Source organism: Dasypus novemcinctus, chromosome 12 (genome assembly GCF_030445035.2).
Source record: "Dasypus novemcinctus isolate mDasNov1 chromosome 12, mDasNov1.1.hap2, whole genome shotgun sequence".
In the NCBI taxonomy this organism is placed as follows: Eukaryota; Metazoa; Chordata; class Mammalia; order Cingulata; family Dasypodidae; genus Dasypus; species Dasypus novemcinctus.
In genome coordinates, this window is record NC_080684.1 from 97,350,247 (window position 1) to 97,377,623 (window position 27,377).

General features: G+C 62.0%; 1 protein-coding gene across 4 annotated transcripts; it reads right to left on the reverse strand.

Moving 5' to 3' along the window:
- Nucleotides 1-1,335: 1,335 nt before the first annotated feature.
- CARD10 (caspase recruitment domain family member 10) lies at nt 1,336-25,858 on the reverse strand. Of its 4 annotated transcripts, none has more exons than XM_071219054.1 (22): nt 25,711-25,858; nt 25,344-25,595; nt 24,390-24,527; nt 22,769-23,094; nt 19,013-19,204; nt 18,160-18,315; nt 17,324-17,449; nt 16,050-16,241; nt 14,848-14,982; nt 14,739-14,762; nt 14,426-14,541; nt 13,394-13,422; nt 12,631-12,754; nt 6,929-7,088; nt 6,397-6,508; nt 5,681-5,924; nt 5,470-5,539; nt 4,499-4,601; nt 3,356-3,514; nt 3,160-3,275; nt 2,560-2,672; nt 1,988-2,363 (listed from the first exon to the last, which is right to left on the reverse strand). In XM_071219054.1, exons 1-22 carry the CDS (start codon nt 25,847-25,849, stop codon nt 2,135-2,137), a joined length of 3,255 nt encoding a protein of 1,084 aa, XP_071075155.1. In that variant the 5' UTR covers nt 25,850-25,858; the 3' UTR covers nt 1,988-2,134. The 4 variants fall into 4 exon arrangements, with proteins under 4 accessions (XP_058164771.1, XP_071075154.1, XP_071075155.1 ...); XM_071219052.1 differs by having other exon boundaries at nt 12,631-12,796; XM_058308788.2 differs by lacking the exon at nt 14,739-14,762 and having other exon boundaries at nt 1,336-2,363.
- Nucleotides 25,859-27,377: the final 1,519 nt, after the last annotated feature.

The window sequence follows — 27,377 nt, forward strand, 5'->3', positions numbered from 1 at the left end:
CCCACTCCCAACGTCACGCACCTCCACTGCGCTGGGGAGGGTCCTGGGGAGGGGCTGGGGTCCTGCAGGTCCCACGATGGCAAGCGGGGAGGCTGGGGCCGACTCCAGAGGGTCCTTCCACCCAAGCACACGGCCCGCCGCACCCCACACCCCATCCCTGGGAAAGAAGATGCTTCCCTTGGCCTCTGTGACGCATGCACCCTCCCTCCACCCGGGTGGCTCCCGCTGCCCTCCCAGGCGCCCTCATCCCCGTGGCCCCGCCTCTCTCACAGGGCCCTTCACCCACCTCCTTCCACTCCACCCCCTCCTGTGCCCACTTCACGGGACCGTAGCCCTCGCCGGCTATCCAGGGCCCCTTACCCCTGCCCCAGCTTCCCTGATCCCCTCACACCCACACCCCCAATCCCCAGCTCCTCTCCAAAGCTCAGAGCCCGTTTCCACCTGCCTGTCACACGTGGAGGCCCAGGCCCTACACCCCATCTTCCCCGGCCCTGCCCAGCCCAGGAGCGCCAGGGAGCACCCTGTACCGCCTGCTGCTCTCCCTGCTACCCGGCTCCCCCACTCAGGCCCGCCACCACCAAGCTGAGCTCCTGCACGCTCACAGCCCTGCTCCAACGACCGCCAGGGCTCCCACTGCCCACAGGATGCAGCCCAAGCAGCACAGCCCCTCCTGGACTCCCCACCTCCAACTTCCCAGCGTCACCTCCTACGGTAACCCTGGTGGCCAAATCCAACCCATTTTCTGCCCCTGAGCCTTTGCTCTAGAGACTCCCTCCCCCTGGCATACCCCATCCACGCTCCCCTGGAGCAGGGCCTGCCCAACAAGCACATCATCCTCAGGGCCAAGGACGGTCACCTGCACTTAGAAGGCCAACAGCTGCTTCTTGAGAAAAGGAATCCCAGCCTCCACGCTTAAGGGGCTCCTACTCCAGTAAGCCGGCCTGGATTTCCCCCAATGGCGGCGACCATCCCCTTTCCCGTCCAGCTGTCTCAGGGCCTGAGCACACACAAGAGGGTTTGCTCTTGGTCTCCTGGACTCAGCACTCAGCCCCCCACTGAAACCACCCCCCACTGGCCTCAGTGTCCCTCCCCCAGGGAACACTCCTTCAATGATCACGTGGGCAGGGCTGGGCGCGGCGGGGGGGGGGGGGGCCGGCTGCGCCCCCATCAGTCATTCGGGGGCAGGTAAGGTGACGCCAGCACAGATGGCGGGCGGCTCGGGATGAGTCAGGAGCGAAACCCGACCCTCCCCACGGTCAGGTGGGGACCTGAGAGGTGGTGTCAGCCTGATCTGGGGGGGCGATGGGGGGGAGAGGGGAACAGAAGGCCAGCAGCTTCTACTACAAACAGCGTTTAATGTTCCGCAGTGTGCGGCCTCGGAGTGACAGGGCCCTCTCAGGGCCACGAGCCACGGTACATTCTGGTGACAGAGCAGCCGGGCCCGCCCCACCTGGCCCTCCGAGAGGCAGGACGCAGAGCAGGGAGCGGGCGCCGTGAGAACATGGTCCTGCGTGTGCTCACAGGGAGCACACGCGTGTTAGTGTCCAAGTGTCGGGGGGGTGTGACATTTACACAGGAGAGAACCACGGACACAGCAGGAGGCCCGAGGGACACACGGATGGCATGGTGGACCAGGGCAGCCACGGTGTCCACGCAGGGAGGATACACGAGGAAGGGGTCTGCGGGGTCCCCTGCACGCCGGGGGTGGGGCACGTCGTGGGACTGGCGAGCCCAGGAGCAGGGACAACATGAGGCCTCAGCCGAGAGGCAGGTGTGCGCCGCCCTGAGAACCTGGGTGTGCAAACCCGTGCACATGGGGAGAATTCAGACGCTCCAGAGAGCATCCGGGGACAGGACAGAGACCCACGAGTGGGGACACAGACACACAGGTGGGACACAGGGAGGGCCCAGAGCAGCAGGTCCAGGGCAGGCGGGAGCTCCGCCCCACGGGGCTGCCAGAGGCTCGGCAGTGCCAGCCACGGGCTCAGGTGGGAGAGGCCAGGCCCTCAGGTGCCACGTCTGAGAGCCCAGGGGTCTAGGAAGGCTCAGGGAGGGGGGACCCAGTTCGACCAGACACCGGGGCTCCCGCTGGAGGACAGTGAAAGGCTCAAGGAGGCCACAGGCTCGGCGGGCTTCAGGCCTCGCTGCTGCCGCCACCTCCTCTGCGGCGCTCCACCCACACGAGGCGGGCCTGCTCCTGCAGGATGCGGCCGCGCACCACCTTGGCCAGCTCCTCGGCGTGGCTCCAGGCGTGGGGCTGCACCTGCGCCCAGGAGCAGGGCAGCCCCCACAGCACCTGCTCCGAGCCACGGCACTGCCGCAGCAGCTCCGAGTCCCGCCAGCCCGGCCGGCCCAGCAGACCCCTGCCGAGAGAGGGGGCCGTGGTCAGCGGGCGGGGGGACAATGAAGATGCGGAAGCAACAGGGGACAAAGAAACAGAGGATCGGAGAACAAGACCAGAGACACGGGAAGAGACGCAACAGGCAGACCGAGAGATGGAGAGACAGAGAGACGGGGCGCAGGTGGAGAGGAGGATGCTCCCCCCTGCCCCCACCTCACCTGACCTCCCGGACATTCTTCTCGGTCACCTCCACATGGATGACGATGGGGTAGATGTTGTTCTGGACCAGCTCCCGCACGCCCCGCGCGCCCAGCTCCAACAGGCAGTGCTTCTTCTCGGGTGGAGGGGGGCCGAGGCTTCATTTTACCCCCGCCCCAGAGAGACCCCCTCCCCACGCCCTGCCCTCCCCCCCCAGATGCCCTCCCCCAGCCACAGGGGCAAGTCCCGCTCCCCGCCCCGCCCAGGAGGGGCCCTGGCTGGAAGGAAAGCACCGAAGGGGAGGTGGGGGATCTGGGAGATAAACCACGTCCTCCCTCTAGACCTCAGGCTCCTCTTCTATAGATGGAGGTGACCCCACCCCACCCAAGCCCTGGAGCCCCTGGCCAGTGCCCGGGCCCGTGTGGAGTGCCAGGACAAGGACAGGTACGATGCATCGGCCAGCACTCATCACACGAGGTCCACGGGCCCAACCCGCCCCTTTCGCAGGTGAGGAAGCAGCTGCCCACCTGCTCATCCCACCAGGAGCCACGGAACGAGCAGCTCCAGCGCTCGGGCCCCCACCCCGCCCACCAGCTTCTGTGCCCTGCCCAGCACCACACCTTCCCGACAGACTCCTGGATGGTGCGGATCCTGCTGCCCAGGCCGGGGCTGGTAGGCCAGGCCTTGGGGGCTCCGGGGGCTGAGGACGGGCACTGCTCCTCCCCGGAGAGGCTCTCTGCGGAGGAGGGGGAGGCGGGATGAGGGCCCGGGGGCCGGCTGCCCGGGGCCAGCCCTCCCGCCCGGCCGCGGGCTCACCCGCTGAGCACACGTGGAAGTCCACCCGGGAGCTGGGCAGGTCCAGCAGGTTGCGGATCAGCCGGGGCGCCAGGCACTCGGGCAGGAGCACCACCGGCCGCAGGCTGGACACCAGCAGGGGCCGCACCAGGCTGTAGGGTCTGAGGCTCCGCTCTGGCTCTGGGGCGAGGTGCAGAAGAGACGCAGGTGCAGGCTGGGCCTTGGCTCCCGTCCTGGGACGGCCAGCCCCCTCGAGGCCCAGAAACCCAATCACCTGCCCCCAGCAACCTCAGCTCACGGCCACCCACCCACTTCCCGCTAAGTGCTGCTGCTCCTGCACGCCTGTGCACACGCGCACGAGGCAGAGCTCTAGGCGCCTTCCGATCCTCTGCCTCACACCTGCCCCCTACAGGCCATTCTCCACTCAGCACCCAGGGAGGCTTTTAAAACGAGGCAGCTCATGGCACTTCTCTGTTTTCAGTGCACCAGGGACTTCTTCCCACCATGCTCAGGAAAAGGCCCGATGCCCCATGGGGTGGCGCAGCCCTGCCGGGTCAGCCGGGGGAGGTGGTGAGCCGCATGCCCGTCCCAGGCTCTTTCCTGCCTTGCAGGCCTCCAAGCAGCAAGGCCTTTGCACAGCCCAGGCCCTGACCCTCTCCGCCCAGTTAACTCTTACTTGCCCTCTAGAATCCAGGTCACATGCTCCTAGTCCCCCAGACTATCAGGGCCCCCGGCAGGTGCTCCACGGCACCCGGTTCTCCCCCACTGTATGCCTCACACTTGAGAACTGCTTATCTGATTGGCACTTGGGGTTAGCTCCATGAGGGCAGGGACCACCGTGTCCCCTGGGCCGAGTGCAAAGCCTCTGTCCTGTCCTCCAAACACCCAGACCCAGTCACGCCCCTGCGCCTTTGCACGAGCTGTGCCTTCTGCCTTAATAAGCTCCTATTCACCCTTTAAGGTCCCAGGTGAAACACCACCTCTTTTGGGAAGTCTTCCCTAACTAACTACCCCAACCCCCTGCCCCTTAGAGTTGCTAGTCCTTCACCTACGCTCCCCCAGCCTCTTCTCCTCAATCTGGCCTAAGCCTCACTTCCTCCAGTACCCCCCTCTCTGAAGCCTCCTGGCACCTGCCACCCAACACACACACCCCTGTGCACTCACCTGAGCAGGACTCCAGCAGCAGCTGCTCCGGGGAGTCCCCGGCAGGACCCCCCACGTGCTTGGGCTTCACCAGCCGTAGTTGGTCCAGGGCTCGCTTCTTCAGCTGGAAAGGGGGAAGAAAAGGGGGTACCTGAGAGCTCAGTTCCACCCCATTAAGGGAGAGGAGAGCGGACATGGGACTCCAGACACGGGGGGCCCATTGCCACTGCCCAGGGCAGAACAAGCCCCTCCACACTAGGTGCTGGACCAGCCCAGTGCCCCGGGCAGGCCAGGCCAACCACTGGGCAAACAGAGAAGCCAGCCCGTCAGCCAGTCAGATCAAGCGGAGCCTTAGGGACTGGCCCGTCCCTCCCCCACTGCGCAGATGGGGACACTGAGGCCCAGACATGGAGAGGAGCCTAATGCCACACACACTGCTCCCATCCTTCGCCCTGCCAGTGGAAATTCCACTGGGGAGCTGCAGGGTACAGAGGAGACAAAGCTTGGGGCCTTGGACAATGAATTCACAGTATGACCTTGACTATTAAAGAAACCAATAACGGGGACGCTAATTACACCAATTCCCAAGACTTCTCAAACGCCTGCAACGCGTTCGCTCAGCTCCCATTTACAGATGAGGAGACTGGAGGCTGGAGGCAGGATCAGGCGAACGTGCCAGGTCCCACAGCTCTAAGGTGCACGGCTGGGATGCGGGCCCCGCTCCCCTCTTGACCGCAGCCCCGTTTACAGCGAGTACAGACCCAGGACTGGAGGGGCCGTGACTGCTCCTCTGCCCGGTGCTCCCTGGGCCAGGCACGCCCTGAGCACTGGGCACGCTCAGTCTCCCCAATCATCTCAACCACCCGGGGCACCAGGATTAAGTCCTGGCAGAGGAGCAGCCCCCAGGGACTGCCGGAGGACAGGGCCCATGTGACCCTTTTCGACCCGCCCCCGGCCCCCTCCCCAGGCCCCTCCCGCCCCGCCCTGCTTACATTGCTGCGGGGACCGCGGGGCCGGCTGGAGGGCAGGCATTTTTCCTGGACTTCCAGGAGCTGCTGGGCTCTGCGGAGGGAAGGTCACGGCGCGTTTGCAGGGGAGCCCCTCGGCTCCTCCCTCCCAGCCCCCCCGCCCGCCTCAGAGGACGGTGAGAGATTGCAGGAAGAGGGAAGGACCGTCCCAGGCCCGGCTCCCCGCCCCCCTCACCTCTGGTAATTGGGCACGGTGCCCCGGTCCAGGTCGCGCAGCGTGAGGGGGTCGACCCGCGTGCAGAACCACTCCTGCCGCCGCTTGTACGCCAGGCCCACCAGCCGCAGGATCTCCTGGGCCTTCACGCACAGGGCGTGGGGGTCTGCCCGCTCGGGCAGGGGGAAGTTGGCGCGAATGTAGAAGGGCTCAGCGCCCGGTCCCTTGGCCCAGGCTTCGAGGGCCTCGTGAAAGGACTGGCAGGCTAGGTACGGACGGGCAGGAGGCAGCAGGGAGACCAGAGGGTGGCGAGGTCAGGGACCAGCTGGTGGTAGAGCCACAGCCGCGGGTCCTCTCAAGACGCCCCCTTCCCCATCTTAAAGTGACGATCTAGGCTGGGAAGGAACACGCTCGCCCAAGGCCTCCCAGCCCACTAGGGACAGAACCGGAACTCGAGCCCAGGTCTCTGGACTCCTAATCTAGTGCTCCTGCTTACTGAGAAGGGGGCAGAGAAAAGGTATGAGAACAGATAACCAGCCAGGAGGCAGCAGTGGGGGGTCCAAGGGGTACCCTGCCAGGAGTCGGGCGATGGAGGGCTGGGCCGAGGCCTTCTCCCTCTCCGGCCCTTAGTTTCCCGCCTGCACCACGGGATGGGCCGTCTCCCGGGCCACCCTCTCTGACCTTCGGGGAATCCTAGCCAGAGTCCCGTGCCAGCCTCTGCACAGGGCCCGACTCACCCTTCCAGTCCGTCAGGAAGGGGGCTGTGGATGCTTGGGTCCAGGGCGAGGTTCTCTGCTGGGCTTCGGCTTCCAGGCATGCCCCGTCCAGGCCAGCGGCTTCAGCCCGTGGCTGCGGGAAAACCCAGGCAAGGAGGGAAAGAAATGAGCCTCGCCTGACAGGGCAACTCTGGGGCTGGAGGAAGACTGGGGCGTGGGGGTGGCCATGCCTCCTAATTCAGACCCCCCACCTGCAGAGGCACGGGCACACGCAGCCCCGTCAGTCCCCCTCCCATCATGACTTGCCCACCAACACTGCCCTCCCTGGCCCAGTCCTGTTCCAGGGCTGGGATCTGCCCAGATGCTACCAGTCTGCAGCACCCCAACCCTGCTCATGTGCGCAGCTGGAGCGGCGCGGCCAGCAGCCAACCACCAATCCCGCCTCCTCTCCAGCCAATCCCAGAAGCTCGGCCAAGGTATCCTGCTCCACCCACAGAGGGTGGCCAGCCCAGGCCGGGGTACTCCCCGCCCAGCTCAGGGGTAAGGGGCTCACCTCGCGGGAGTCCGCCCTGGCAGACCCTGGCCCAGAGAGCACCCGCCGCACCACGACCCCAGACCAGCTATCCCCAGTGAACGGCAGGCCGTCTGGGCTCTTGTCCTGTGACTCGGGGCCCCCCGGGGGGCTCCAGCCAGACACAGGGATGGCCAGCGACCTGAGAAGGGAGAAGGGGGACAGGAAGGAGGGCCCAGTCAGTACTTTGATTCAGCTGAGTCCCCGAATATGCCACGACTCCCACCCTGGGCCACTGCCCCTGCTGTGCCCTCTGCTCGGAAGGCCCTCCTGTCTGGCAAATTCCGCTCCTCCTTCAGCGCTCAGGTCCAGTCTCCTGCACGGTCGCTTTGCATTTGCCCCACGGCGGCTTTGCACGTCCTCTGTGGTTTCCTCCATGAGAAAGAACATTCTCAGCACAGGCTCCGACTCAGTTCAGCTGCGCACCCCCAGCGCCAGGCACAGGGCCCGCACAGAGCGGACCGTTAATCCGCATCTGCTGTGCTCAGTCCAGGGAGAAAGGCTCCCACTAGGACCCCAGAGAACAGAGGAGGCTCCACCTGGCAGGAAGCACGAGAGAGGGCTGAGGCGGGGGCTTCCCGCGGGTGGGGGGGAGATGCATCCAGGCTGCACCTTTGCGAAGACTTCAAGCACCCTGGGAACAGGCAGAGAAGGGAGCAGCGCTCCCGGCCGCAGGCAGGGTGGGAGCTGGTGAGGACAGGGTGCAGGCCGTGCGGGAGGACCCCAGGATGGCGGCGGCAAGGGCGGCAAGCACTTCCTGGGTGCCGCCCACGGCCAGGCACTGGACACAAAGCTCTTTGCCCTGATGAACTCATGGACCATCCCAGGTAGCAGCGCCCAGGAAAGGCCAGCCGGAGCCAGCATGCGGAGGGCACCAAGGCGGGCGCTGGGGCAGTGGGATCCACTCGCCCCGCCTCGGCAGGGCGCTGCCTGACCCTGGCTGAGGCTTGGGGAGGCCCCGTGGCCTGCCGGGAAGGTTGAGCCTGGCACTGGGGATGGAGTGGGCCAGGGTCGGCAGTGGGCGCCAGCTGGAGAGGCAGCCCATCTAGGGCCCAGGGGCCTGCTGCCCACCTCCCCAGACACGGCCACACAGCCCTCTGCTGACAGCGGGGTCTTAATCCAGAAGGCACCCTGGGGGGCGGGGAACTTGGGCCCCCACCCCCTGCTCTCGCTGTCCCCTCCGTCAAAACAGAGCACCAGGCCTGGGGGGGGCTGGGGCAGGACAGCGACCAGGGCCAGGGCTGAGTTTATTGGCTCATTTAGTCACACCTTGTTGCCCTCCTGGAAGCAAAACCTTGTTGCACTGGTTTTTAAATTTTTTGTTCTTTATTAAATTTTATTCTTTTTTATTATTTTTAATTCCTTAGTTTTTATTTTTTTATTTATGTGAGCACTGCTTTTCAATGGAGAGACTAGGAAGTTTAAGCCTGCCTCCCCCAGGTCCCTTCTGCCACGGCCGTGACCTTCTGCGTCAGGCATGGGTGCTGGGTTTCAGCAGAAGACGAACTCGCTGTGGGCGTGGCCTTAACCCAGTTGGCACCCCTGGGGGAAGCGGTGGCCTGGAGGTCACCAGCAGGAACCCAGGGCCAGCCGGGCCAGCTGCGTCACCTCTAACCTGCTAATCCCATCTGCGCCTATCCACCTCACCACGAAACCAAACCAAACCGGGTAAGTCAAGGAGGCTCTTAAAACGGTGCTGGGTGTGCAATGCGGGCGCAATAAAACGAAGGCGTCTGCTGCCACCAGGTGGGTCCAGGACAAGTTGCCTCTCTCTGGCCCTCGGTTTCCCCACATTTTTTAAACCCACAGGCAACCCCAGGGGAGTGCCCAGGGCACAGCCAGGCACCCAGCTCCCCCACCCCTGCCGCCGGCCTCCACCCGCCCCACCCCTCCGTGCAGCTCGAGGCCCAGGGCCGCCGTCCGCAGGCCAGCCCCGCGCGTCGCAGCTCTTCCCCGGGCGCATGCCAGCCCTGCCACGCCCAGGAGCCCCGGCTCCGCCGCACCCCACTCCCAGACATCCGAGGACCAGGCGCCTCCCCTGGGCCTCCCCTGGGCACCAACGCTCAGCATTTTCAGGGTCCACCTGGGGATGGCCTGGGCAGACAAGCATGCGGGAGCAGAGCGAGGAGCGCAGTTGGGGGACGCTGCCTGCTCCGAGCTCCAGGAACACAATCTGAAGGGCCCGACCCTGCCCTGCCGGGCCGTGGGAAGGACAGGTGGGGTTTCCAGCCACCAGGTGAGGGATCCAGGTAGCTGGAAAAGGCAAGACCCTCACCCTCGACTCTGAGCTCCTGATGGGTCAAGCCCCCTCCTCACCCCCCAGGGCCCTGGAGGAAGCCCTCAGATCCTAGAGGGCTTAGACTTAAGGACACCAGGCCTGCCCCGGCCAGAGGCCGCCCTGTCCCCCAGGAAAGGCCCCAGCCCTGAACCCTCTTGACTCTCCAGGCCCACAGGGGACCCCAGCTCTAGGACCCGGTCCAGCCACTGCTCCAGCGGCTGCCGCCTCCAGCTATACCCTCCAGGGTCTTGTCCCCTTGTTGTGGGTCTCCCTTCTCTGCAAGTCTGCCCTGCTTTGCTCTGCCCGTCTTACCTTCCCTCTTCCCCTTCATCACACATGTGCTACCACTTTCTCCACTGTTCATCTTTCCAGGCCCAACTCGACACTTACCTCCTCCAGAAAGCCCTCTGTGACCACCCAGTCTGCAGGGGGATCCTTCCCCCACTGCCCTCAGCCCCCACATTACAGCGCTGGTCATGCTGCTGACAACAGAGCTGAAGGGACACTTTCTGGTTAAGTGTGCCAGGCACCGTGCTAAGCGTGTCCCAGAGGTTACCTCATTTCATCCTCCAGAAGTAGAGAAGAGGGAAACTGAGGCACAGGGCAGTTAATAACTAGCTGCGGGTTACATGGCTGTGAGTGGTGGCGTCAGGAAATGACCCACACTCTTGACCACAGCCCTACTCTGTGCAAGGACAGAAGAGGCCAAGGAGCCTCTGGGACCAGCCTGGGGAGGGGCGGGGCCTGCAGAGGCAGCACCCCCGCCCATGCCCCTCCCTCAGAGCCCAATGCTCACTCTTCAGCAATCCAGTCCGTCCATCTGTCCATCCATCCATCCTTCAGCCTACCCCAGCACCCTGCCCCCAGGCCCCAGGCCACAGAGAAGGGCAGCAACAGGGACAAGACAGGCAGGCAGCGGCGGGTGGCCATGTGGTGGCCCAGCAGGAAGCACGGGATTGGGAGGAAGGCACGCTGGAACCCCCACCACCAAGTGCCTTGTGACTGGACATACTCCTGACTCTGTCTGAGCCTCGGTTTCCTCATCTGTGCAGTGGGGTTAAAAATACTAGACCTGCAGGGCTGCCCTGAGAGTTCTAGAACACAGCAGCAGGAGCAGTAACAGCTAAGACCCAGCACTGTGAGCCCCCCGTGGTGCTGAGCACTTCAGCTGGAACCCTGGGACCCCACACCCACCCTGAAGTCGGGGCAGGAGTCCCATTTTACAGAGAAGGAAACTGAGGGACTAGAAGGTTAAGCGGCTTGCCCAAGCCCCACAGCAGCCAGTGTCAGATGTGGGAAGGGCGCTTGCTCCTGCCCACCCGGCTGTGACTCATACAGAGCCCCCACCCCCGGGCACTGGCCACGGTCAAGTCCTTAGGCAGCTGGGCCCACCTGTTGCTCTCAGTCCACCCCCCCCAGAAACCCCCATTTCTGTGTCTCCCCCACCCCAATCTGTTTTCTCACCCCTGCTCTCTCCTCCCCAGGCACAGGCCGCACAGCCCCATGTGATCGGGGGCCCACTCCCGCAGCTCTGCCCCCACCCGGCGCCCCCTGGACGGCAGCCAGGACCCCTGCTGGAGGAAGGGAGGGAGGGCCGCGGTGGGCAGGAAGGGAGGCACCTCCACCCCTTCCCGCAGAAGCACGTCCTGCGCAGGGAGAAACAATGTCGCGGGCAGGCTGGCGGCGCGGGGCGGGGCCTGGCCAGCTGCTGGCAGGAGGCAGGAGGCCGCGGCCCTCAGGGCCCAGCACCCCCACATTCCAGCGCTGATGCCCAGCGCTCCCTAAGCCCCGTCTAAACCCCGGATCTGATCAGGTCGCTCTGGACCCCGGCTCAGGCACGTCCAGTCGTGTGACCCTGGACGGGTCACCTCACCGCCCTGAGCCTCAGTTTCCTCCGCTATGATGATGATTACACTCTCCTTCCAGGGCAGAGAGACTCCCGTAAGGCAGCTGGCAGCCGGCCCTGCGTTTAGTAACAGCTAAACCCTCCCAAGCTCTCCCGGGTCGACAGGCCAAAGTCCACACTTTTCCTGCTGGACTCATGAAGCCTCCAGGGGCTGGGCCCAGCCTGCGCTTTCACCTTTCCCCTCGCCCCCAGTCACCACCAAGCTCCCGGCGCGTCCCCCGACACCCACGACACCCACGGCTCTCCCCTTCTCCCACAGCCACCCAGCTGCCCTCCCTGCAGCTCCCTCTCCACGCCCAGTTCAAAGGTCACGTCCTCAGCTCCGCCTCTGCTGCCTCCGAGCTCAGCCAGGAACCACTGGCCACTCCCCGGCGCTGACAGAGCTCTCGGCCCGCACTGCGCTCGGCGTGAATGTGTCGCAGGCTGGAGGCCAGACCAGCTGTGGGCGTGCCCGCGGCTCAGAGCCAGGGAGGGGGGAGGGCAGGGACGGCACAGGAGGGCACCTGTGGATAACAGCGGCACCCACGGGGCCCGGTGCCTGGCAGAGCTGGGTGCCCTGCTTCCACGCCTCCCCCACACTTGCGGAGCGACCCTTTGGGGTGACGGAGGGGTCCGGTGAAGGGTGCTGGTGGTGGTGGCCCAGCACCGTGAGGTAACAGATGCCACTGAAGTGTGCTTTTATGTTTTATGTTGTATATGTGTTAACGTGATAAGAACTAAATTTTAAAAACCAATAGTGATCTATGTATTTTTTTTAAAAAAAAAGATAATAAAATTTTTTTTTAAATGAATAGAAAACATCCACATGGAGAAGAGATCATTGGTGCCTCTTAAAACTGACAAGGAGGGAAGCGGACTTGGCCCAATGGATAGGGCATCCACCTATCATATGGGAGGTTTCCGGTTCAAACCCCGGACCTCCTTGACCCGTGTGGAGCTGACCCATGTGCAGTGCTGATGTGCGCAAGGAGTGCCCTGCCACGCAGGGGTGTCCCCGCGTAGGGGAGCCCCACACACAAGGAGTGCGCCCCGTAAGGAGAGCCGCCCAGCGCGAAAGAAAGTGCAGCCTGCCCAGGAATGGCGCCGCCCACATGGAGAGCTGACACAGCAAGATGACGCTACAAAAAGAAACACAGATTCCTGTGCTGCTGACAACAACAGAAGGAGACAAAGAAGAACACGTGGCATATAGAGACAGAGAACAGACAACTGGGTGAGGGGGAGTAAAATAAATAAAGAAATAAATCTTTAAAAAAAAACAAAACTGATAAGGGGGCACAGAGCAGTGAAGTGACAGCCCAAGTCACACAGGTGATAAATGGTGGGACAGGATTTGAACCCAAGATCTACCTTTGTCTGAAGGCTTTACTGATCTGGCTGCTATATAAAGCAGCGCTCAGTGCTCCCTCCTTTCTCACCCCTGCGCACCCTCTCTCAAGGAGTGAGACCCGCCCCATCTCCCCCCAGCCCCACCTCCACCAGCCCCCGCAGCTGCTGTACCTGTTGAAGAAGTCCAGGCCGCAGCCCCGGGCCAGGAGGCCATCTGGCTTTCCCAAAGGCCACACGCTGTCAGAGGACGAGGATGAGGAGAGGCCAGGGGACCAGGGCTTCAGTGTCACACTCCCTGAAGGGGAGGAGTGGGGGTCAGGGGTCCCGGGCTGGGAAACTGGGGAGAAGGGGAGGGGAGGAGTGAGGGCCAGGGGTCCCAGGCTGGGAAACCGGGGGGAGGGGGAGGGGAGGAGGGAGGGTCAAGGGTCCCGGGCTGGGAAACCTGGGAGAGGGGGAGGGAGGAGGGAGGGCCAGGGGTCCCGGGCTGGGAAACTGGGGAGAGGGGGAGGGAGGAGGGAGGTCAGGGGTCCCGGGCTGGGAAACCGGGGCGGGCTGAGGTAAGGCCTGGGTGTCGGCAGCCTTGAGGTCCCAGGAGCACCTGAGATCCTTGGGCTCAGCGCCAGGCCAGGGCCTGCTGGCTGACCCTCTAACTTCCCAGGAAAGGGTGGAGGGTGGGCGGGACTGAGGAAAAGCCCCCACTGCACGCTGGGACCTGGGTGTGGACCAGGCCTGGGCTCAGGGGGGGAGACATGACTTCACCCCCCAGACAGGCCAAGCAGGGTCCTCCTGCCCCACCAGGGCAGGGGGCGGCCAAAGGAAGGGGACACAGACCCTTGCCAGGTTTCACTGTCCCCAGGGGCAGAGCACAGGCCTCCGGTGGGCTGCAGAGCCACGCCCCAGACCACCCTCCCCACAGAGCCCCCAGGGCTGGTACCTGTGATGTCGGACATGCTGCTGAAGGACCTGGACAGAGGGTGGGAGAGGGCGGGCGGTCAGGCATGGCGGGCGCTCGCCCCCCCACCCTCCTCCTGTCTCCAGGTCCCCCACAGGCTCCTGCAGGCCCCACACACATGCAGGCCAGGCCCAAGGCACGGGTCCCGGGCCCAGGGCACCCATCTCCCCTAAACCCACAGGGCAGGAAGTCAAAGCCCAGACCTCGGCTGCAAGGTGCTAGGAGGCCCTGGCCTGACCTTCCAAGCCAGCTCCAAAAACAAAAGATAAACAAAAACAACAACAGCCAAAAAAAGCCAGCTCCAAAAACAAAAAATAAACAAAAACAACAGCAGCCAAAAAAAGCCGGCTCCGACGCGCCCCTCGGGAGGCCTCCTGGCCCTCTCGCCCGTCTCACACCCACCCTCTCCTTTGAATCGTCCCTCGCGGCTCCGGGGTCTGCCGCCCTACTAGACCATGTCCTCGGTATTGCAGACCCGTGGTGACAGGTTCACAGCCCGTCAAGCCCCTGCTGCTCACGACCTCTGGAGCCCCCACCTCTTGAGACTAAATCAAGGGCAAGTGACGGGCAGAGAAGTGCCAGAGGAGCGGCCACCACGAGGCAGGTCCTTCGCCCTTGGCCTGGTCGGCGGCTGTGGCTGGCTCTTCTGGCCCGTTGGCTGCCGAGGCCTGAACCTGGGGTCAAGCCTCCTGGCCTGAGGTCTCAGACCCTTGAAACGCCATCCGTGTCCCCTAGTCCTGAACCATCAGGCTTCCTCCTGCGTTTAGGATCTTCAAGGTGTGACTCCCTCCAGGGTACTGGGTGGGGGGGGGGCATGCGTGCACTCTGCTCTTTGGCGTTGTCTCGACCTCTGACCCGTGCCCCTCCCACACGTGTGGCCTGGCTTTCCAGGGGCACCAGCTGTTTACAGGCAGTAAAAGTGTCAATCGGCTACCGGGGCAGTGGCTGCCAGCACGGGCCTGGCATCGGGGTCCCCGGAGGCGGCTGCCTGTAGCCTACCCTGGGCCCGTTTACCTCTTAGGGGGTGCAGGGTCCTCCTCGCGCTGCCGACGGAGGATGGAGCCGGCGCTGGGGGGGAAGGGCATGATGGAGAGCCGGTTGATCTCCTTCTCGTTGTCTGTGGCCTCCTCCTGCAACACCGACAGGGCCGGGCTCAGCCCCACCGCCCAGCACCTGCCCAGAGCCACAGCTCCCAGCCCGTGGAGTTCAGCAAGACCACAGCGGGTGAGCAGCCCCCCCAGGTCTCCCGGTACCCAGCCCAGCACCGAGCTGGCTCTGGGTGAGCTCAAATAAGGCACCTGGCCTCCCCGGGCCTCAGTTTCCTCACCTGTGAAATGGAACTGCCCGTACCCTGGAAAACACCCTGCATGTCAGTATTTGTACGAATGTGATCGGCATCCCCCCTCCCCATCCCACAGCAGAGGTGGGTGTCTTACCGAGGTGTGGGGCTCCGCTCCCCCAACAACGGCCATCTCCCCAGCTGCGTCCGGAGCCCCCAGTGGGGAGGGGACCTCACTCAGGCTCCAGGTGCTGCTGAGGTTGGAGCACAGGGAGTGGGAGGAGGCACAGGCCTGGAGAAGGAGGGCAGGAGGAGAAGGTGGGTTGAGGGCCGGCCAGTGCCAGCCCCGGAGCACACGGAAACAAGCGAGCCAAGACCCTGGTCCCCGGGAGCACACAGTCCAGAGAGGGAGACCAACTGTAAACCAGGAAACAGATGGAGAAAACAGCCCCAAGCTGCACGAAGAGCAGGGAAGGAAGGTGCCCGGGGCAGAGAAGCACTGAAGGCCCCACACAGCCCGGGGGCCTTGGAAGGTTTTCACAGAATGTACGGTCTGAACTGCAAACTCAGGGATGAGTAAGAACTAAGAGGGTAAAGTGAGGGAAGAGGTTCCAGGCAGTACATGCCAAGGCCCTGCAGAACTCGGGCCCGGGACTGGAAGTAAAAGGCCCTGATGGCTGAGACCCAAAGAACAGGGCTGGAAAAAGAAAAAAAGAAAAAAAATAAGAAAAAACAAAGAACCGGACTGGAGAGAGTGACAGGTGAGGGGCCCACCCTGCAGGTCACATGGACATGATAAAAGGCTTTGTCACTCCTGAGAGCAAAGAAGCCACCAAAAGTTTTACAAAGTAGGAAATCAGATTCACATTTCCTTCATCCCATTCCTCCAGGCTCCACTGACCAAATGCCTGGCCGCTGGGCAACCCCACAAGAGGAAAAGGCAGAGTGGGGGCAGACACCCCAAAGGCCAGAGTCTGGTGGCCAAGGGGTCCGGGCCTGGCCCCAGAGCTGGCTGGCCATGTGACCGCAGGCAAGCCCCTGACCCTCTCTAGCCTGTGCCATAGGGGACTGGATCAGCTGGTCTCTAAGGGGCTTCTAGGTCCCACCTTTTACCTTCCAAGAAGCTGAAGAAGCTACTGGGGCAGCCAAGCTTCGCCAAGTTACATAGGAAATCTTCAGCCAGGAGCACCCCAGAAACCCAGAAGCCCGCCCACGTTTCCCCCTCACGACGCCTCAGGCCCCAGCCCACACCCACGCCCAGACCTGTCCACTCCCCACGCTGGCCGAGAGCTCCTCCCGAGACCAGCGAGCTCCCGAGCCAGGGCGAGCCCACGGCCTCCTCGCCCAGGCCCTGCTCACCTTGAGGCCAGGGCCGCCCTGGGTTCGCTGCAGCTGCGCCTCCAGCAGGGCCTTGGCGCCCTCCAGGCTGGTGAGCGTGGTCAGCAGCTCGTCCCGCTCGGCCTCCAGGCCCCGCACCTGCTTGCGGTACTGGTCCTTCTCGATGAGGCTCTGCGAGTACTGCAGCTGGACCCGGTCGCGGCTCTGGATGGCCTGGGGAGAGCGGGCAGGAGGGCGTGGGGGGCCGGCCGGAGCCACGCGGGCTCGGCCATCCTGGCCACTGACCTCGCGGGGACGGGCGCCTCCAGCAGGAAGAGCTATCGCTGACCGAGCTCCTCCTGCGCCAGGCCCCGGACCCAACCCCAGCTCCTCGGGTCTGCACAGTAACTCCGTAAGGTAGATGTCGCGATTATTCTCATTTCAGAGGAAACCCGGCACAGAGGAATACAGCCGGCAGGGACAGAGCTGGGATTCAAACCCGGACGGTCTGGTTCGGAGTCCAGGCTCTGCCCATTTCACGAGGATCAAGACCCACTGTGCGCCAGGGGCTTTAGCCACAGCATCCCGGTTAGTGGCGGTGCCGGGATTCATGCCTGGCTGCTTGTATCCAGGCGCTTTTCCCACCGTGAGGACCAGGGTCCCTGAGAGCTGAGCCATGGCCCAGACTTGCCACCCACGGCCTCAGGGCGCAGGGACTGGGAGCAACCTGGAGAAATGCCGATTCCCGGGCCCTGCCCAGGACCTCCTGAATCAGAACGTCTGGGGTAAAGCCCCAAGTGTGTATTTTCACCAAGCCCACCAGAGGACTGCAGACTACTCTGTAGACAACCCCTCTAGTGGGGATGCTGGGATTCCACCGTGGCCCAAGGATAGCATCCCTGTCCTCGCCCGCTGCATGGAGAGCCTCGCGCAAGCAGGACTGGGGGTCTGGAGGACCTGGGCTCGAGGTCTCAGCCTGGCCCCCACCCCAGCCGCAGCAGGAAAGGGCATAGTGTCCAAGGACTGGGAGCCAGAACTCTTGAGAATCTGTTCATTAGCAAATATTTGCAAGCTCCGTGCCAGGATATAAGTGCCCCAGCTCAAGGGAGACAGATAGGGCTCAGGCTGCAAGGCTGGCAGATCTCAAGAGCTCAAGTCCCGTGTCTGTTTCTCCCGGGCTTCCAAGCCCCATCCTAAACCGCTCGGGGGCCTGATCAAGTCTGTTTCTACAATCCTAGTCCTGCCCACTTCACGGACCCCCGTGGAGGCCCAATGCCCGGGGCGGGGCCTTGCGCGCCTGAGCTGGCTGGGCTCACCTGGTCCCGCTCCTTCTCGAGCTCCTCCAGCTGGGCCAGCACGGTGGCCATGCGGTGCTTGTACAGGTCGCAGTCCTTCTGCAGCGTGCGGTGCTTCAGCCGCAGGTCCTCCATCTCCTGCAGGTACTGCGGGCGGGGCAGGGTGTGCCCGGGTCAGACCACAGCTGCGGCGGGAGACCCTGAGCATCCTGGGCCTGTCCAGGGATAAGGGGGAAGCCAACCAGCAGGTGCCCACGGGCCAGAGAGGCTGGGCCCCCGGGTCAGGCGGGCTGAGCCCTGACGTGACAAGGGCTCCCCTGCCCCAGCTGGAGGCCCTGGGCCCCTGACCTCACCTCCCTGGGCCTCAGCTCCTAATCTGTAAAACGGGCACAACAGCACAGTAACAACACCCACCAGCCAACCCATTTAAACTGCAACCAGCTCCCTTCCCCTGCTCTGCTTCTTCCACAATGCCAAGCATCCACTACCCAAAATAAGTGATTTATTATGTGGATGGCATACTGTCTGTCTCCCATTAGAATTTACTCTCCGGAAGCAGAGACCTTGGTTTTATTCACTGATGCATCCCATGGGCCTAGGACGGTGCCTCAATACCTATTTGAGAATGAACGAACGAATGAATGAATGAATGGATGGATGGCTCTTAGCACAGGAACCCAGCACGCTGCTTGCATTACATTCCCTGAGGCCTAGCACAGAGCCCGGCATGCACTGGTACTCGGGGAAGGTCAGATGAAGGGAACTGCTGAAGCTCAACAGGACCCCAAGAGCCGGGCTGTCAGCAGGAGAAGGGGACCAAGGGCGGGGTGGTGGCAGAGGGCGACGGCGGACGCTACCTTGTCCCGCAGCTCCTCTGCCCACTGCAGTTCGCCCTGCACGGCGTGCAGCTTCTGGCACAGCTCCTGCCTGCTGTCCTGCGCCTCCCGCCAGTCATGCTCCAGGATATCCAGGAGAATGCGCTCGGAGCCGGGGGCCCCCGGCCGGCTGGCCTCCTGGGGGTCAGAGTTTAGGGCCGCCTCAGTATCTGGCCCAGGGAGGCTGGGGGAGACCCCGCTCCGGCCCTCGGGCCCCCAGGGCCCCACCCGACTAGCTCTGCCACCTTGGCCAGGGCCTGGACTTCTCGGGGCCTCATCCCTGTCTCCTTCCCCCTCACCCCCATGAAGAGAGGGTGTGGCACCTCCAGCCTGCCCACCCCCCAGGGAGCATGTGGGTGCAAATGTCGTAAGTGGCCCAGGGCCCACTCTGACAGAGCCAGGATCTCATTCTTAACAAGAACCAGGCCGGCTCTCTCTCAGGCTCTGGCCCGCGCCCAGGGCAGCGACGGATGGCTACTTCCAAAGCCTCTCCCAGCCCTGCTGACAGTGGGTGGACTCTGAGCCCATGAGCCAGCCTCCAGGCCCAAACCCCAGCCTGGTACCCCTAACCCCATGACTAGCCAGAGCCCTGGCTCCCATCCCCCCACTCCCTGTGACCAAGGGGCAGGCCGGGACCTGCCATGGGACCCCAATAAGCCCTGGGGTCACCCGGACCACCTTCTCAGGGTCACAAACTCCTCTAAAAATCCAAGGAAAGCTGGGGACCCTCTCCCCAGAAAAATGCTCACACCCAAAATCAGGTGCTCAGTTTCAGGGAGTTCAGAAGCCTCCTGGAAGCCACCCATGCCGGCCCCACCAGCACTTCCCCTCCTACCTGCTGCAGGCCCTCCTGCAGCTCCTGCAGCGACGCCATCAGCCGCTGGTTCTCGGCGCGCAGCTCAGAGACCAGGTCCGCACTGTCCGGCTCTTTTTCCTTGTCCTCGGCCCCGGGGGGCAGCCCCCTGTTCCTTCGCAGCAGTGCACACTCTTCCTCCAGACGGCTTACCTGGAGCTTGAGCTGATCCACCTGCGGCCCGAGACATGGGTCAGCCCAGAGCAGAGGGTAGGGGCACCAGGAGCCACCAGCAAGGTCAACAGGGGGCACCTCCCAGATTCCCAGAAGGGCCTGAGCAAGCATCCTCCCAGGACCTGTCCGTGAAGATGGGACAGACTGGCCAGATGCACCAAGGAGGGAAGGGGACAGCAAGGCCGAGGCCACCCTCCCAAGGGAATCTCTATTTCAAGGGCCTGTGGGCGGATGTGCCGCATCACAAAATGTTCATCTGTGCCCAGTTCTGCCCCTAACTCAGTATGGCCTGAGACAAGTCATGGCCCTTCTCTGCCTCGGCCTCCACATCCACGACCAGCCCAGGAGAGAGCCTTCCTAGGGGAGCACGGGAACCAGGCCATGCCCCTCCCAGCTGCCCCCTTGCTCACACACGCTCATGGAACAGATTTGAGTCTGATGCTCCCTTAAAGAAATCCCTAACAGAGCCTGTCCTTAGAAAGATTATGCCATTGGTGTGCCCACGTCAAGAGCCCCAAGTCCAGGGTTCAAGTTTTGGTTTGTCTACTTTTACCCAGAGCAAGTTACTCGCTTCCCCCAGGCCTCAGTTTTCCCATTAGTAAAATGGGAATCTTCCTGCCCCACCATCTATGCCTCCCAAAGTGTTGCAGGAATCAAACGAGGCAGTGGCTGGGCAGAGGCCTCTGAACTGTAATGGGCTGGATCGAAAGCTGCCAGGACCCATCCAGGGTTACCCTTTCCCAAATCCGTGCAAGGTGTGAAGTCAGACGGTGACAAGAGCAGCCGCAGGTGGCAGGCTGCAAGGTGAAGTCATTGCTGGGAAAAGGTCACGATGACCTCTGGAGCTACACACAGGCATGCCGGCGTCTGGTGCCTGACTGGTGCCCTGGCCTCTCGGAAAATGATTTGCCAGCCCCGTCCCCCCCCACACACACACACACACGCTGTGCGTTCTGGAGGCCGGGTCAGGCAGTTCCAAAAATTCAGTCCACTCCTCCTCCACAAAGGACGCAGAGAGAAATTCATGACTCGGGCATTCCTTTCCACTCACAAAACATGCTTTGTGAATCGCCGGAGAAAGACAGCTAGTTACAAGGGCAAATGTGGTCACACCCACCCAGGAAACCGCAGCCACACACCGTGGCCTCTGGCCCGACCCGCAGCCAGATGGCTCCCAGAACGAGCTCAGGGGACAGGGCACCCGGGAGTGTCCGCTGGACGCCAGGAAACACGGAAGCATCTCATCCCGGCGTACAAACCCACTTAGCCCAAAATTACAGCATCCGCTCTGTAAATTTATGTTGCTTAGAAATAACAGCTCATTAAATTTGCACCTTATAAAACCCAGTATTGAATCGCAGCCACCGGCACACCTGCCCACGGGGGGAGGTGACCCAAGCTGCCAAGACAGGCAGAACCAGCTGTTCTGTTAATATCCACCTGCAACTCCTTTGTGGCAGCAAAGCTCCCTAAAGCTACGGCAAATTTATGGTAGTCACGGCAGTTAAGTTTTAAAGAAAGCCGTATCTATAAATTTTATTTCCCCCTTACAATCTACCTCGAAACTGGGAAAAAGCAGTCATCATCTATGCAGCGGCACATTGCCTTACCCTCACGCGGTCACACTATGTGCGCCCACAGCCAATCTGCAGACACACAGAGGCTCCAAATGTCCTGTTCTCCAATGCAGCCCCCCAGCCGATCCCAGCCGGCCTCACACACACAGGGCATGCCCACCGCCCTCACATGCACGCCCCCGCCAGTCCACAAGTTCCAACTCACAGTCACACCAGCCCGAAGAGTTTCCAGCCAACCCGCAACGGCCGCAGCCTCTCCCAGCCGCCTGCCCAGCAGCTGTCACGCTGTCTTCTCCTTCCAAGAAAACCTCCCAGCAAGCCCCACGTGTGTCTCAGCAAAAGAAGGAACCACCCGTCCAGGTGCTGAGCAGTGCCGAGAGCAAAATCAGAAATTCTGCAGTCTCGGGACCTTGGGAAAAGGCCTTAACCACCTGCTCTGTGCCTCGGTTTCCTCATCTGCACATGGTTAGATGATGCCCCCCACCCCTTACCAGAGGCTGCTGAAAATTAAAGGGCTCTGTGCGTGGAAAGTTCTCAGGACCGTGCTCAGCGTGCAGGCAGTGCTATATGGTTGTTATGTCACCCGGTCACTCACTTTCCTGCTTTAAGGATGAAGAAACTGAGGCACAGAGAAAGCTTGGCTCATGCAGCACCGTAAGCGGCAGAGCCAGGTCTGGAGCCTGTGCCTGTGCCCCCGGCCCTGCCCTCCACCCTTTCCTCTCAATCCGCCTCAGGCAGCTGCCACCTCATGCCCAGCACTGAGGAGGTGATGGACAACAGCCTCAGGCTCACTCACACCAGCGAACCGGCCACCTACACCCTCCACACGCCCTTCACCCTGAGGTCTCAGCACCCCGACCCGGACTCAGGTCCCCCAGACATCCAGCCACCCAGCCACACACAGCCGCAGGCACCCGCAGAGTGGTGCACCCACACCTACAGCCTCACATGCCAACCGTCATCCACCCGGACCCGCCTCTACCCGCAGCACCACAACCACAGACCGAGGCCCGGGAGGCAAGGGGACTTCAGGTTCCTACTCAGAATCCACTCGAGCCCTGCTCAGTATTACTGGAGAGGGCCTACTGTATACCATGGGCCCACTCAGCCCTTGACATGGACGCGCTCGTGAAATCCTTAGACAACTCCCTGAAGCAGTAAAATACCAGTATTGCCCCCACGCTAAGTCGCACTAAGAAAGCGAGCAAACGAGGTTCGGTTTCTCCCGCGGGAAAGGGCGTGGCCTCACTTGCTGCTGGAGAGGATTACAGTGATCTCACCGGATGGGGAAGAGAGCACTGCGTGGTGGGGTCACCAGTGCCGGGCCAGGTGTCCCGGCCAGGCCAAATGCAGGTGGCACTGCCTCCCAGCTGTGGGACCGGGAGCCAGACCCCTTCCCTCTGTGGATTTTGAAATGAGAACGCAGCGCCGGGTGCTTTAGTGAGGAGTAAACAGCAAGATGTGCATAAACTGCAAGGCATGCAGTCAGCTCACGATAACCTCAGAGTGACAACAGCGGGGAACGAGACAGGTGGAGTTCCAGCCCAGGGCTGGGCACTGAGCTATGCGCTGCTCAGGTCTCAAACTCACTGAGTTTCTTGGCCTCGGCACTGCTGACACTGTGGACTGAGGGATCCTTTGTTGGGGGAGGCTGTCCTGTGCACGGAAGGATGGGAAGCAGCACCCTCAGCCTCTACTCACCAGATGCCAGTAGCACCCCTAGTTGTGACACCGAAAATGTTTCAGACATGGACAAACGTGCCTAGGGGATAAACTGCCCCCAGTTGAGAACCACTGGTAAAATCCAGTAAGTGTTATCAACATCCCCTTGTTACAGATGAGGAAACCGAGAGCAGTGAAGTGACATGCCCACGGCTAAAAGGTGGGCCGACGGTGTCTCTGGGAAACGGTTGGCTACCAGGTTGCCGTTCTTTTCTGCCAGGCTGCCCTCTCCCCAGCCTCCCCCCTCTGCCCGCCCAAGGCCTACCGCCAGCTGTAAGTCACGGCTGCGCAGCACCGCCGAGTTCTTCTCTTCACTGAGCTGTGCCAGGCGCATGGCGATCATGTAGTTCTCATCCTTGAGGCGCAGCAGCTCCAGGCTGCTTGCCTCCCAGTCCTCCCGCAGGCGCTGGCAGCGCTCCTGCGCCTGCTGCTGCTCCTGCAGCCGCTGCTCCAGCCCTGCCCGCTCCTCCTCTAGCGCCCGGCCCCGCGCCTGCAGCTGCTGCTCCCGCTGCAGTTGACTCGAGCGAGCTTCCCGCAGCCGCCGCACCTCTGTCATCAGGAACTGGGTCAGGCCCTCGGGCCCCTCCTCATCTGCCAGGACAGGGGAGAGAAAATTCAGGTCAGGCAAAAAAAAAAAAAATGCAGGAAGATAGCATACTGCACCAAAAAATGCAAACCATACAAACATTAGAAGGAAACCCTAGAATAAATTTTGGGTACAGAAGGCCCTCTAAACAAGGTGCAAGATCCAGGAGCTATAAAAGAAAAGATAAACAAATTTATATTAAAAAATCTTTAAACCTCTAAATGATGGAAAACATAGTAAGCAAAGTTATAAGGCAAGTGACTAGAATGAGAGAAAATATTTACAACATCAAAGGATTCAGAACCATAATATATAAAGAGTTCCTACAAATCAAGAAGAAAAAAGGCAATCAACCTAATAGAAGCATAGCAAAACCCACCTATAGTAAGAAAAACTAACAGACATAGGAATATATGCCCAAACTCATCAGTAATAATAGCAATAATCACTAACATTTGTTGACTTCGGTCTTTGTGCTAGAAAACATTAACTTAAGTAATCTTCATGACAACATTATAAGAGGTAAACTGCATCTCTCAATGAAGTACAAATTTAAACAATAACATTGTTGTTTTGTTTTGTTTTTTTACATATCAGGCTAGTGAAAAATGTTTAAAAATGATACTGGGGGCACTCACACTGTTGGTAGGAGGTATGTTAACTTAATGTTTAAAATGCACACCCTCTCTGAGAAATTCTGCTGCTCAGAACCTAGACACATTTACATTTGCACAAAGATACACATACAAGAATATTCTAGGCTTCATTGTTTATAATAATACAAAACTGGAAACAACCTAGATATCCATCAAGAGGGGATAGGTTAAATTAATTATGGCACAACTTCACTAATGAACACTGAGCAGTTATTTTAAAGGCATGTAAGAATCCCCCAACTCAGCTGTTCTGAAAAAAAGCAAAATCTGGAGCAATGCACACAGAATGATCCCATGTGTTTGTTAAAAGAGGTATGTGTATAAAGGCAAAGAAAAAGGAGACTCACCAAACTGTTACAGCAGAGTCAGGTAAAGAAGTGAAGAGTTTCTTACTTTAAAGCTGCCTGAACATCTTGATTTTTGTAAGAAACTATAAACTCATGGATACATGTCTGAAATCATACATGTCTGAAAACCATCTTCAAGGGAAAGAGCAGGCATGTTAAGCACGTGGGCTGTGAACCAGACCATCTGGGTTAGAATCCCAGTCCCATGTTCAGCCTGTGCCTCCACCTGTGCCCCAACCTCCCGCAAGGTCTGTTCAGCATCTGCACTGGCATCTGGAGACACCAGTGACCACTCACCAAGGATCATGGAGCAGCGCTGGGCGGGCTCCTTGCCCGTGAGCAGCGTGAAGTGCTCGGGGTAGTAGAACTCCAGGGCTTCCAGGAAGGCCTCGTAGCCCCGCTTGCCACGGCAGCGCAGGATGTCCATCAGGCGCCCTGGGGAGCGCCGGGGTTGGAGGATGCCCAGAAGTCGGGGTGAGGGCTTCCTCCAGGGCCTGGCTGCTTCCTCCCCCTATGCCCCAGGGCCCGCAATCCCCAGATCTGTGAGCCAGTGACACACACAGGGGTCTGTCCCAACACATCTGGCAGGGGGACCTGTCTGCCGAGGCCCGGAGAGCCAGGGCGCCTCCACGGCACCTGGGCTGCAGCAGTTCCCAACACCCCAGCGCGCACCTGCGGTCAAAGCAGCCCGCCCTTTCCATGGCACAGAGAAGCCCCTCCGCCCCCCGAAGTGAAGGAAAATGCTTCTCGCAGTGGCCAATGCCTGAAATCCCCCCATTCGACCCTCATTCCTTTGCCAGACCCAGTTCAAAGACCCACCCTGTGGGAAAGGGGACCCTCATAAAGCTGAGATGGGTCTGGAGCCCTAAGGAGAAATGACTCTCCAAGGAGTGAGTCAGGCAGGAGCAGGTAGAGCCCTGAGGGATCAAAGAGCACAGGAAAGGTGCCAAGTCTGCCAGCTGTGACCAGGAGGCCCCAGGCAACTACATCCAACCTGAGCTAACTTGGGGCCCAGAGAGTGGGAGGAAACCCAAGACACACAAGCCCCTGGCACTGCTGTGGGTACGACGGGGCGCCCGCTGGGCCACACTGTGGGTTCAGGAGAAGGGGAGACAGCAGGCACCCCACACGGCCCACTCTACGGAGGCGGAGACCAAGCCCAGGCACCAGCCCCCGGGAATGGCGCCAGGGCTCTGGGCGCCCTCGTAGGGCCCGGGAGCACCCCCAGCCACGCCACCCCCGCCGCCTCACCGGTGCGGTTAACGCGGCACGGGAAGCGGTAGGTGCTCAGCACCTCCTCCTCGTCCTGCTCGTCGATGACCCGGCACTGGCGCAGATACGGCGTGAGCTTGGCCGGGTTCAGGGCGCGGGCCAGCCGGTGCCGGAGGCCCTCGATCTTCTCCCACAGCGCGTCCTCCTCCGCCTCGGACCCCGAGCCAGCCGCGGTCTCCTCCTCCGCCTCCCCGGCCTCGGCCCCGCCCGGCATGGCCGCGTCCCCGGGCTCTGCGGGCGAGAGGCGCGCGGGGGTCGGCACGGGCGCCCCACCTCGGGCGTCGCCCGAGACCCTCCCCCGCGCCCGGCAGGCCGGGTCCGCAGTCCCCGCACGCCCGGCACTCACCCCACCGGGCGCAGCCTCCTCGCGCTCCCGGGTCCGCGCTCGGGCGGCGGCTCCGCCGGCGCAGGGGGGCGGTGCCCGCGGCGCCCCCGGCTCCGCCCTCGTCCCCGAGGCCGCCGGGGCTGCCCGGGCCGCCCCACATCGCCGCCCCGGCCCGGGCCGAGCGTCCGGCCGGCCAGTCACCCCGCACGTCCGCCCGCACGCCTCCCTCCGGCCGTCCGGCCGCGCCTCCCCCAGCTTCCTGTTTCCCGCCGGCTCTCCCGGCCTGGCTGCCGCGGGGTCCGGGCGGCCCGCCCACACCTGCCCGGCCTCCGGGCGGGGCTCCGCGCGCCCACACCCTCCCGCGCCCCGGGACACTCCTTCTCCGGGGCTCGCGGGGTCCGTTCCCGCAGCCCCCAGCGCCCGCCCGCCGGGGCGCCTGGCCGCTCACACCTGGCACTGAGGGCGCGCGCACCGCCCGCACACCACCGCGCAAACGCCCAGCGCCACGCCACGAGCTGGGGCCCGACGCGACGGCCGCGTGTCACACACTGTCTTCGCAGCAGCCACGCGGCGCGCGTGTCCCACCAGTACACGTTGTTCATACCAAATGGGCACACATGGCAAAACATCTCACACTATACAGCACACGTCTCTCCGTGGACATCACACCAGCACACACTGTACACCCCATGTGGGAACACACAATATCATCGCCCAGTGTCATACCCCACGGTGCCACGTCACATGGCGCACATTGTACACACCACCACACGGTGCCACGTCATATCACATTGACATGGTTTCACACCACACGGCCCTGGTCACACCAGCACCCGCATCACCCCATAGGACTCACACCACACCCAACGCACAGCGTCCACTCTAGTCCCACACAAGCTACTCATCACACCCTGGGTCACCGTCGTGCTACTCACTGGGTCACCATCGTGTCTGCTCCGTCTCCCAGGAAATGACCATTCAGTGTGGGACGAGGGCTCTGGATACTTCCAAGGGCCCCCGCCGGGCTCCTCACCGTGAGTTCCCCTCTTTCCAAAGCCCTTCCAGAGCCCTGATCAGCTGTGGGGCCACTGGGGCCCTCTGTAGGGGGGAGGTGCCTGGGAGCACTGCGTCCTGCTCCCAGCAGGGCCTGGGACCTCTCCAGACCTCAGTGTCCCCACACAGAACGGCAGCTCTGGCACCCTCCCTCAAGCCTCACCTCAGCCCCCGGGGGGGGGGGGCAGCCAAGGACGTCCTGGCCTCCTTCCCAGAGATGGGCGTCTGAGCCCATCTATATAAAGGCCTGTGGAGAACACGGGGGCCAGGGACCCCACATTTCCCAAAGGGTCAGAATGCTGGAGGGTGGGTCTTCGGTGGTCAAGGTCAAGAAACTTTAAGAAAGGATGCGTCCGAGTCCTACCTCTCCCTTGGGAGACTTGGCAGCTCTCTATGACCAAGACTGGTCTAGACCCTTACCTGCTGGCACCTGCCATACCTTCTCTCTATGCATTAGAAACTGCCAGTGGTGCTGGTGGGGGGGGGTGCCGAGGGGGAAGAGGTATGCTGCTCCCCAAACCCCTTCCCTACGTCCTGAGTGAAGGTGTACGCGTGTCGTCCTTACCCCCCAGTGCCAAGATTTTCAATAACTAAAAGCCCTGCGGCAAAGAAGCTGGCTTAGCCTCGTACATCCG